This window comes from Zeus faber, assembly GCF_960531495.2.
Source record: "Zeus faber genome assembly, chromosome: 8".
NCBI lineage: Eukaryota > Metazoa > Chordata > Actinopteri > Zeiformes > Zeidae > Zeus > Zeus faber.
This window is the reverse complement of record NC_137195.1, coordinates 2383188-2395687: the sequence shown is the minus strand read 5'-3', so window position 1 is coordinate 2395687 and position 12500 is coordinate 2383188. Positions and strand designations below refer to the sequence as shown.

Here is a 12500-nt window from a genome sequence, read left to right as displayed (position 1 = left end):
CACCGTGACACACACACACTCACACACGCTCACACACACACACACACACTTACACCGTGACACACACACACTCACACACACACACACACACACACACACTCACACACACACACACACACACACACACACACACACCGTGACACACACACACTCACACACACACACTCACACACACACACTCACACACACACTCACACACACACACACACACACACTCACACACACACTCACACACACACTCACACACACACACACACACACACACACACCTTCACACACACACACACTCACACCGTGACACACACACTCACACACACACTCACACACACACACACACACACACCTTCACACACACACTCACACACATTTCCTCCTTTTAATTACATCTTACGTTGTGACGCCTCCTCCCTCTGGACGTGGAGTTAATTAACAAGCCCCCCCCCCCTTGCTTGATTCCCCACGAGGAGGAAAACACATTACTGCCCCCGATACCCCCCTGATACCCCCATCAACACACACACTGCAGTTAGCTCGCCATAGATCTTATCAGGTCGTCGCTCTTATCAGGACGGTGATGAGATGGAGGAGCTGTTACTCCGTCTGCAGAGCAGTGCACCATCAGGTCGGAGCAGACCACAGTAAAAACATGGATTCACGTGGTTTTAATGCAGCTTCAGTCATATCAACAAATAATATTTCGTAACCTTTTCGACCGCTCTACATTGGCTCATAGCTAAGTCACATGACCTTTTAGAAGAATTTTTAAAAAAACTTTATTTTGCAATATTTGCTGATAAAGTCTCAGTTACTTCATGGAATAAACAATCAGAGTTATATTTCAGTGAATTATAATGATTTACACAGGACCGGGCCTCGTTTGGCAAAAACGGCCGAGCTTTGGGAGATTGAAAAACCCTGGAACTGAAGATCTACAGCTGCTTCTGCATTTGTCACTTTCTCATAAGAAAGGGTCTCACACGTGCGTGGACGTGTCCAACACAGCTGGAGCGACGTGGCTGCAGGGGGCGCCATGACGACCAGTCCAACTTAAAAAGCTCAGTTTGAAAACCGCCTGAAACCTGGAGTTTACTGAAGCGGAGCTGTCATTTCTCAGGCCGGACAATCTGCCTGAAGAACATACAGAGTCTGGATTGATTTTCTGCCATCTTGGAAATTTTAGAAAAATCATTGAAATTCCTCCCATGAACCAAGTCCAAAGAACATGAATTTGTTCTGCAGGTTCCAGGGACATTGTTACCAAAGACACAGAGGAAAGTGATGTAGTAGCTTGATACTTGGCAGAACGGGGACACCCCTCTCACGGACCATACCAAGTTTGACCGTGACAGCTCAAAAAACAAACACCCTGCAGGCAATTCTGTGTGCCTGGAGCAACGACTTCTCAGAATAAAGACTTCCCGAAAGGTGAATGCAATACCAAATCAATACCAAATCAATACCAAATTATTACCAAATCAATACCAAATGATTACCAAATCAATACCAAATCAATACCAAATTATTAACAAATCAATACCAAATCAATACCAAATCAATACCAAATCAATACCAAATTATTACCAAATCAATACCAAATCAATACCAGATCAGTAAATCCTCACCTCCTTGATGAAGCTCATGAAGCGTCCTCCAAACCTCCAGGGCTTGTGGCGGTGGCACTGCAGGGAGTTGACCGTCATCTGGGGGGCGTGCTGGTAGGACACGGACACGATGTGGACGGCGTCGTAGGTCAGAGCTGCATCTGTCTGGAATGAAGGGGTGAACGTCACTGTCTGGAATGAAGGGGTGAACGTCACTGTCTGGAATGAAGGAGTGAACGAATGAAGGGGCAAACGAATGAAGGGGTGAATGTCACTGTCTGGAATGAAGGGGTGAACGTCACTGTCTGGCATGAAGGGGTGAACGTCACTGTCTGGAATGAAGGGGTGAACGAATGAAGGAGTGAACGTCATTGTCTGGGATGAAGGGGTGAACGTCACTGTCTGGAATGAAGGGGTGAACGTCACTGTCTTAAATGAAGGGGTGAACGAATGAAGGGGTGAACGAATGAAGGGGCGTACGAATTAAGGGGTGAACGTCACTGTCTGGAATGAAGGGGTGAAAAAATGAAGGGGTGAACGTTACGTCTGGAATGAAGGGGTGAACGTCACTGTCTGGAATGAAGGAGCGAACGAATGAAGGGACGAACGTCCCTGTGTGGAATGAAGGGGTGAACGTCCCTGTGTGGAATGAAGGGGTGAACGTCCCTGTCTGGGGGCCTACCGTCATGATGCCCTCCAGGAGCCCCGAGTCGGGCCTGGGGGGGAGCTGCCGCTCCGTGGACCACTTCTCCACCACGGTGGCCACCTGCGGGTTCTCCACGTTGAGGATGCGGAAGCCGGTCATGTTGACGCCACAGAAGCGGTACGGCTCCAGGTCGATGGCCATCAGGTCCTGGGAGACACGTCCGCAAAAAGAGCCGCTTCAGCCGAGGGTCCCAAACGGCCACGGGGTGACGCCACCATAAGCGCTCAAATTTTAAAAGCTCAGCCCTGTTTGACCCAGATACCTGGAGCCCGGTGCAGAGGTTTCTCATCATGAATAAATCTGCCTGGAGAACAGTCTGAGCCCTTGACCCAAATAAGACTAAAAAACAGCAACAACGCTGAGCGTGTTCCAGGGACTCGCCTGGACAAACGCTTCATGAAGATGGAGGTTTGGCTGAAGAATGCCAGAGCTACGGGCCCACAAAATTCCGATTTCATGTCGCAATATCCCGTCGTTCCCAGGTCCACGTCGCGGTGCCGGAGGATCTTGAAAATTGGCAGAAACAACCAGGAGAGCCCTCCCAGGGAGCTTGACACCCGTGGCTGAAAGGACAACACTGACACTGTCCAATTCAAGTTCGGGATCTTCTCCTTGGAATCTTGGTCCAAGCCTCCGTCGTAAAGCCTCCGCTCACCGGAGTCACACTGCAGATGCAGGAGGGATGTATTTGTACGAGGTGTACTATTGCTATAATGTCGAGGGAATATTACCAAAATGAAGAGGTTCTCTGACTATAATAATAATAATAATAATAATAATAATAATAATACAGTGGAGGTGGGGAATCACCGCTTTGAGACGCAGTGGAATGTTGAGAGTCACCTGAGTTGATATAAAAGTAAAGTCCACGTAAGAGGCTCTGGACGACGCTCAAGGTTCAACTCCAACGCCACCTGCTCCCAAAGCACAGCCCACACTAACGAAAACCTCAAACTCTTACTTTCACTTTCAATATCCCTCCTGAAATTCAATTTCAACATTTCGATTTGTCGCCTGTAAAACAGAACACACACACACACACACACTCTCTCTCTGCGTCCAGGACGCCAGGCGCTGTTCTCCTGACATGCTGTATTAATAAGGCAGCGCTCTGCTTCCCGTGGCAGCTCATAAAGAGACAGATTGAATGTGAAGCTGCGATCCACAGGCGCTCGCATCAACATGGAGGCTTGATTCGCGCCCTGTGGGTTATTATGGGAGAGCGCTCTCCTCCCCCACGCAGCAGCAGCACCGTGGGCCTTAGTGAGTAGTGGTAGTGATGTAATGATGATGACAATATTATTAGTAATATTATTAATCGTATTATATAATATATTATAATAATAATATTATCATTTATAATAATAATATTATCATTTATAATATTATTTATAATAAAGTAATAATAATAATAATAATCATCACCATCAATATCATCATCATCATCATCATCATCATCATCATTATTAGTAGTAGTTGTAGTAGTATCATTATTATATGAATATTAGTATTACATGTTAATACTAATAATAACAATAATAATAATAATAATTACAACAACAACAACAACAACAACAACAACAACAACAACAACAATAATAATAATAATAATAATAATAATAATAATAATAATAATAATAATAATAATAATAATAATAATAATAATAATAGCCTTTATTTGTATAGCATCTTTCATAAACAACATGCAACTCAAAGTTAGGAGAGCAACAAATTGAGAAACGATCCCGTCGCAGTTCTTCCTTTTCTCCACCCGGGTAGAGAACACGCAACCCGGGTCCCCGCCCGCTGCGCCACCCGCTCCGCCCTCTCACGATCGGGGAGTAACTCCTTGAGACCTGCGGCCCCTCACAGGAGAACTCTGGGAGAGGTTCTGGTTTGGACTCTGACTTCTGTTCGGGGCCACGTCCGCTCTGGAGAAACACCTTGACAGCGTCGCCGCCAAGCACCTTCTACTTACCGGGGCACGTTCTGAGCGTACGACCGCTTCGAGGCGTTTGGGGTTCTTCCTTTCAAAGTCTCATTGTTGAACAGGCCCTCTCCACCTCCCTCCACCTTCCTCCACCCGACCACACGGTTCAGGTGATCTCTGAGAGAAAAACGCCCCAAAAAAATCCAAGATCTCTCACGGTGAGAGCAAATCCCGTGAGTGTGACGATGCATCTAGATACAAGAGGTGGAGGAGGGTTGGTCCAGGAAGCTAAGACAGTACTTTATTATGCTCGATAGTACTTGGTAGTACTTTATATACAAGTCCTCCACTGAGTCAAAGCGTCTGGATTTACTAATCAGCATCAAGCCACACCTGGGGCTGACGGGTGAGACGGCTGGATCAGGAGGGAGAGAAAACGTGGAAACGGGACGTTAACCGTCTGGACCCGGAAGGTCCCACCTCCAGGTGTCGTCCTTCAAGCGACGTCATCTCAACAGAATACTCCGGCTCCGACATCGAATCTCGAATCCTCTTCAGCGGCGTGCACGGCGGGTGTGCGCGCCTGCCCTCGGAGGGGATGTGGATAAAAAAAAGTGGGAAAGTAGTAAAGTTCTCCGCCCAGCGGAGATAAAACCCTGCAGTGTGGCGAGGGCGATGACAGACTCATTTCAGAGGACAAGGGTGTTATTACCTCGCTCCGCCGTTGACTTTTCACGCTCTAATAAGCCGGCATTTCCGCCTCACCTTCCCAGATTAAACACAGACATCAGCGCTCCCATCGCCCTGCGCCGTGCATGTCTTCATCATGGAGGATCAAAGCAGCCGCCAGGTGTAATCTCCTTAATATCGTGTCCATCAATGTGACAGCGCGAGCGCCCCCACGCCCCGGCGCTCCCTGAGATCCCACAGAGGCGGCGGGAAAAAAACGCTGTCGCTGCAGCAAACGGCGTGAGCGCTCGGGTTCCGTGGAGTGGCTGTTCGCGCCGCTCCGTCTTCCCGCGAAACCCTTTTCTTTACCGTGAAATAATCAGACTTTAAAGCCTAGAATGAGTTGTTCGTAGCGAACAAATGACCGAAATGACTCCGCTGTCGGGAATCACTCCGGAAAAACAGGGGAGCGAGCGAGTGAAGCTTCGAGTCACAAAGTGAAAATAATGAACCGTTCACCGTTGACAGGAAATCCTCCCTCGCTCGCCGCGACCGGAACCAACCGGAACGAGAGGCGCGAGCCGGAGAACGGAACTGGCTCCGCTTATGAAGAGACTCGAACCTCCAGAGTCCGAGCTCGTTCCCGGAGGAACTTGCTCTGATCGACACCGAGCGGCTCAATCGGAGTCGGATCAGTGAGGGCTGCCTTGCAATTTTGATCTTGCAACACAGAAGATCATTTCCATGACGCGGGGTGCTTTTGTTTTTCGAGTGGAATTTGACAGGTTTTCCTGGCGCGGCCGTTGTAGCTTGTGGAGTGGAGTCTGGTCGGGAGGCGCCGGGGGCCGACAGGCGGCAGGACGTGGCCACGCGGCGCCGACGAGCCTGAGCCGCCACGACACGTCACGCCCGGCTCTGCCTGTCAGAGCACATTATCACAAACCACCGGCCCAGCCCGGGGAGAGAGGGAGGGAGAGAGAGAGAGGGAGAGAGATAGAGAGAGAGAGATAGAGAGAGAGGGAGACAAAGAAAGAGAGAGAGGGAGACAAGACAATAGAAAGAAGAGCCGTCTCTTGGATCTGCCGCTCGCCGCTCGCTGGGATTGATGTCCGGAGCGTCCACAGCGATGCAGAGTGTGTGGCTGGCACACGGCACCTGTCCCGACCTGCTTCACTCATATTTCATCCACTAAAACCTGCTCATAAAATTCAGCAGCAACAAGGGCGATGGGAAGAATGGAGACACATAGAGTGAGGTTTCCCAAGGACGACGCGGTGAGCGTGTGCAGCAGGGATGTGATGGTTGGCGGTAGCAGGTAAACCGCGGTATCAAGCGAGCCTGCCCCTGAAAACTGAAAACTGTCATTGACATCAGCTTGTGTTGCCGCTGCGTGGTGGCAGACCAGAGTTCATCCAGTCATCCAGTCATCCAGTCATCCAGTCAATCCAGTCAATCCAGTCATCCAGTCAATCCAGTCAATCCAGTCAATCCGTCCAATCAGTCGTGTCGCCAAGCGTCGCCTTTTGCCAGAACCGCTTGCGCCAACATTTCACGACGCGGTGCTTCACGTCGCTTGCGCGTGCTTAGGGGTGACTGTAAACAAAGATGGCAGGAGACGGCGCTTGGCGAAACGACTTACTGGACGGATTGACTGGATTGACTGGATGAACGTCTGGCATCTGCGCTGAGGCTGACTCCAAGTTTTCATCTTTAAGTCAGATCTTTTATAAATGCGTGGCTTACTTTGCCTCTCCTGTGAGTTTGGGGACCCGACAAGCGCCTCCCGGGCTGCCCCCTACCGCAGGCTTCACCGCCTGTTTTTCGTTTTTAAGATCAAGTATTTGTCAACTGAATAAAGGGAAAACAAAGGGTGAATGAATTCAGTGAAAAACAGTATAGCCCGGTATTTGGGTGGATACTTTACTGTACTGTCAAATTTCAGACCGTTACATCCCTGGTGTAGACACACTGTGTCTATACATTTATAGAAGAACAACAACTAACCTGACACTGAACCTTACGTCTTCATTGTGTAAATTAGGACAGAAGATGAAGCCCCCTCCCCCATGCCCCCCATGCCAACCCAGATATAATCCCTCCTTGGCTGTAACCGGCTCCTCTCAATGGAGGAGAAGTGGTTCTACTTTGAGCTCCTCCCGGATCGCTCTCTAATCTCTCAGGCTGAGCCCGGCAACCCTGCGGTGGAACCGCATTTGGGCTTCCTGCATCCTATATTCTATGCCCCGTTCATCTGGGCACGACCCAAAGCCCGTGTCCGGGGCCGCAACGCAGAGTGACGGTGAATTGAAGCATTGGCTCTCTCTCTTCACCGCGACGGCCCGGTGCCGTGCAGCATCGCTGCAGATGCCGCTCCACCCGTCTGTCAACTTCACTCTTAACTGTGACTGTGAATGTGACCCCCCAGATACCTAGACTCCTCTGCTCGGGTCAGCTGCTCCCTCTCCGCCCAGAGGGGACAAGCCACCTTTTTCCGGGCGAGAACCGTGGCCTCGGGTTTGGGGGGCGCTGACTCGCATCCCCGCTGTGTCACGCTCGGCCTCTAACCGTTCCAGTGCATGCTGGGAGATCGCAGTCTGATGAGGCCAAGACGACAATGTCTTCTGCAAAACACAGAGATGCCACCCTCCCCCCCGCCCAAACCGGATACACTTCGGTCCTCGGCCACGCCTCGATGTCTCGTGTAAGAAAATCCCATAAAGGACAGGAGCCAAGACACCGCCTTGCTGGAGCTCAGCACCCAAAACGAAGGGATCTGATTTAGATCCAAACTCAACTTGGGGGTCTCCATCACCAGGACCCAGGCCCACTTGTCCAGGGTTCCTTGAGCCGTCACCGATCTTCTCATTGAGTTTTGTGAATCGCTCTACCAGACAGCAGAGCCTCCAGTGTCGTTGGGGGGGCCCCTGGGGAACGTCAAGGCTACGACTCCTGGAGCTCTTGCGGACCGCCACGTTCAGGAGTAAAACACCAAAAGCGGCTGTGCTGCCGCTGGACATGATTTAAAACGACAGAGTGTCAGAGTTCACCAAGAGATCAAGTCGTTACAACTGACTTTGCTACCGGAAGCACCGGTCACGAGGATGACGTTGAAATTTATTAAATTCCTAAATTGTGAAATCCCAAATGCCGCTGTGAGGGGCCGTCGCTGCAGTGACTGAAGCTTCAAATTCACATCTTTTTTTGAAGGTGACCTTGATTTGGAATAGCTGCTGCTGGACCCCGTCAGCTTCGAGTTCAGTAAATGGCCCTTAGTGTGAATGAAAAGCTGCTCATGGAGCTTCAAAACAACTGACAACTTTGCGTGAAAGTACACAACCCACAACTACAAGCTCCTCATTCCAGAGCGTGTTATATATAGATGTTTTTTGTATTTTTACTTTCCAGGCGAGCCGAGTGACATATGCCTCTTTGAAACGTGTTCAGCAACGTTCACTCTTCACTCCCAATCTGTCGCCTTTATGATGCCGCCTCAAAGAGTGGTGTTGACTTTAGCAGGGAGGCTATTTACCGCTCTGCACCGAGGAGACTCCATTATGCCGCCGCTTTGTCAAACAAAATTGATATGGTGGACCGGATCCAAGCCCCGCTGGCAATTAGCGACCCATTCATCAGAAACTCAAGCGGTTCAGGAGACGAGTGCACACAAGGAGTGTGTCGGTGTTAACAGTTTGGGAGCCTCACCAGCGTAGTGAAGATGTAGTGGTAGTACTCCGTCATCATCCCCATGGTCTGGGCCTGGAAGGCGTGGAGAGCGGGAGGGAGAGGGAAGACAAGACAGAGATCATTTCATCACATCATCATCATCATCATCATCATCATCATCATCATCATCATCACCATCATCATCACCGCATCCTCCACAGTATTTTGACTCCAACCCAGAAGAACATGGCAAACGTTCCTCCCCTTACTTTGGGAAGCTGGAGTTAACCAGCTCTGGTTTTGGAACAAACAGTGCTGAGGAGCGAGTGCTTGCGAGTCAAACCCTGCAAGTCCCGGCGTGAAACTCACCACTGTGCATTGTTTTGGGCGGCGGTGCCATATGGGCTCCACAGCAATACAGCAGTGCTGGCTCCTCTGCTTTTCTATGCATTTAAATGGTTTACAATGGCTTTCCTTCACAAAACGTTTTCCCCGGAGAAAGAGGAGCCTTCAATCACCCCCCCCACCCCCGACCCCCCAATCACTGTGACTTGTTTTCCTCAATCAACATTAAAAGGCGGTGCGCTCCCTCCCTGGCTGCGCTTCCCCTTTAATTGCACCATCTGTTGTGTAGAGGAGCCAAGGTTATGGAAATAAGTGGAAATAAGACGCTGCTGAGCACAACGGAAGGTCCAACGACGCACAACCCTCTGATTCTGATTGTGGTTTGAAGGTGAAGCAGTGAGACTCTGAGGCGGCGCGTCGGAGCACTGCTCCACCCACCACATCCTTTCACCGTTTACACACCTTGACATACCCTGCTACGGACATCCTCTAGCTTGTTTTGGGGTTGGGCATTTTTTTTTTATGATTATTTTGGCTTCATATTTTCATTTTCAGACATTGTGTGATCACAGTACATGGAATCCAAGTCATCCAACACAATGACATATTCAATAACAAATAAGAAATGTGTATAATCAGCAATGGATGAGTGAAAAATATACATAAATAGAAAATGCATGAATGAAATAAGAGAGATAAATAAATAGACATACACACACACACATACATACATATATATATATATATATATATATATATATATATACACTCCTCAAAACAAATAAAGGGAACACACAATCATTACAATGTAACTCAAAGTCAGTCACACTTGTGGGATATCAACCTGTCCAGTTAGGAAGCAACACTGATTGTGAATCCATTGAACCTGCTGTTTTGCAAATGGAACAGACAACAGGTGGAAATGAGAGGCGATGAGCAACACAACCCCTATGAAGGAATGGTGCTGCAGGTGCTGGCCACAGACCATTTCCCCGTCCTCATCTTTTCTGGCAAATTTTTGGTGACTTTTGCATGTTGCCAGTGCCCTCACCACTAGAGGCAGCATGAGGCGGTGTCTGCAACCCACAGAAGCTGCTCAGGCAGTGCAGCTCATCCAGGAAAGCACATCAATGCGCGCTGTGGCAAGAAGGTTTGCTGTGTCTCCCAGCACAGTGTCAAGAGCATGGAGGAGATACCAGCAGACAGGCCAGTACACCAGGAGACGTGGAGGGGGCCATTGGAGGACAACAACCCAGCAGCAGGACCGCTTGCTCCTTCGTGCAAGGAGGAACAGGAGGAGCACTGCCAGAGCCCTACAAGATGACCTCCAGGCCACTCATGTGCATGTTTCTGCTCAAACTGTCAGAAACAGACTCCATGAGGGTGGTATGAGGGCCCGACGTCCACAAGTGGGGCCTCTGCTCACAGCCCAACACCGTGCAACCCGAGTGGCATTTGCCAGAGAACACCAGGATGGCAGATTTGCCATTGGCGCCCTGTGCTCTTCATGGATGAAAGCAGGTTCACACTGAGCACATGTGACAGACGTGACAGAGTCTGGAGACGCCGTAGAGATAAATCTATGTATATATATATATATATATATATATATATATATACAGTATATATATACTGCATATATACATTTATTTATATATATATATATTTTTTTACATACACATTATATATATATACTTACATACATACACATACCTACATATATACATACATACACAGAATTTATCTTCAACATTACATTACAACACAGTTTCTTTTCAAATAAAGCACCAGCTTGAAGGAACCAATGCAAACGGTGACGCCTGGACACCCAGACCCCAGCGCTGGAGACAGAAGTTCTGCCGTGTGGTTCTCCTCCACCAGCAGGACAGCAGGACCCGAAGGGAGGAGCTCTGAGCAGAGGCCGCTGTGAGGACTCGGCAGACGGGCTCTCTGAGCGTCTGGGTGGAGGCGCTCGGCAGCGTTGGGGTTTTCCATATTCAAACATGGAGCGCGATCAAAGCCTCGCGAAAAGGAAAGAACCCCTTATCTCTTCAGGCGTTGTAGCTTCATGTCCGCAGCCCTTCAGAAATGCACCGTCCCTGCATTATCCTCCATGTCTGCATGCCCATAGGTGCGGTGAAAGGCGGAATCCATATAAATGAACAGTTTCTGGCTGGAAACAGCTTCCGCCTCCCAGTTATTACCTTGGACGGAGATATCTCTTTGTGAGGACATAATAAAGTGCGGACGGCCTGCAGGTTATCGCCGCTCGCCTCAAAGCTGCCTTCCACCCCGTATGTAGATGTAGTCATTTGAAGTAGATATCACAAGGCCTTTCATTTAGGCAGAGCAAATAATGTCCTGCGATACGAGTCCATGGAGTTCTGGCGCATGTGAGAATGCGTGACCCTGTGGTGAGGCGCAGGACGGGGGACCAGCGCAGGACGGGGGACCAGCGCAGGACGGGGGACCAGCGCAGGACGGGGGACCAGCGCAGGACGGGGGACCAGCGCAGCGGGTGCGAGCGTCGCGCTCTTCCAGTCGTTGTGACAACTGAAACCCCTGCGACGGACGAAGGAGCTTCCTGCGAGGCTTCGCCGCCCCACGGGACCACGCAGGCCGCGCGGCAAGACCCGAGGATTGGCGGCTTCACGTTCTTCTTCGTTTGACGCGCGCCGGCTTCCAGCGTGCGTTTTAGCATTCTAGCTCACCAACTCAACCAGTTCTCAAATGTTTTTTTTAGCCCTGTGCCCCCTCTTTTTGTCAGTTGTCGGAGTTCCCGCCCTGCAGTACCCCACCAGTACCCCTAGGGGTACAAGCGCCCCCATCTGAGCGCCACTAAACAGTAGCTCCATCACCTTCTTCTTACATTCAATTACATTCCATTAGATTATATTATATTATATTAGATTTGCGTAGATTCAACTAATAGTCATTGCACACATGACACATTTTACATGTTATGACTGCACAGAAGCTCAATCATCTACGGCCAAATCTCTGCCAGGCCGAGCCCTTTCTTATCAATACTGACAAGCCCTACTGGTCAATTTCAAAAACAGTACGGCAACACCAGCTTGATTAAAAATATCTACCTATCTTCTATCTTCTATCTTCTATCTTCTATCTTTTGGGATGATTGGACAAACTGTCTTTGAGCTGTGGCAAAATTAGCGGCAGGCTCAAGTACTTGTTTGGAACAGGTGGCGCCCCCTATTGGACAGTATTAAAATGGCAGGAAACGGAGGCTGCCGTATCCCCGCGCCACTGCTTCTCCTACTGCCTTCGTCTCGGATGACAACGCGACAGAACATCGTCTGAGCGGCCACGCCCACTCACCTGCTTGAGGACCTGGGCGGCCATCTGGTGGCTGCAGTCGAAGATGATGCGGAACTCGCGGCCCCTCTTCATCTCTTTGAGCAGGGGCCGCGTGTCCTGCGAGTCCAGGGGCAGCTGGCGGATCTTCAGCCTGATGTTGTACCTGGACGGAGCCATGATCAGCTCCTGCAGACGAATGAGGCCTGGGGGCGAAAAGGGGCGAAACATATTTAGATATTTACATTTATCCGCTCGAATCCTTCATGTC

General features: G+C 49.7%; 1 protein-coding gene across 1 annotated transcript in view; it reads right to left on the bottom strand.

Moving 5' to 3' along the window:
• The window catches only part of grik3 (glutamate ionotropic receptor kainate type subunit 3), a gene marked incomplete at both ends in the record, with an annotated part of 106166 nt that overhangs the window by 30374 nt on the left and 63292 nt on the right, over positions 1–12500 (bottom strand). Inside the window, 4 exons of the mRNA XM_080005771.1 lie at positions 1623–1766; positions 2284–2454; positions 8609–8662; positions 12254–12435. Of these exons, the coding sequence (XP_079861897.1) occupies positions 1623–1766; positions 2284–2454; positions 8609–8662; positions 12254–12435 (551 nt within the window). The remainder of the gene's footprint in view (positions 1–1622; positions 1767–2283; positions 2455–8608; positions 8663–12253; positions 12436–12500) is intronic.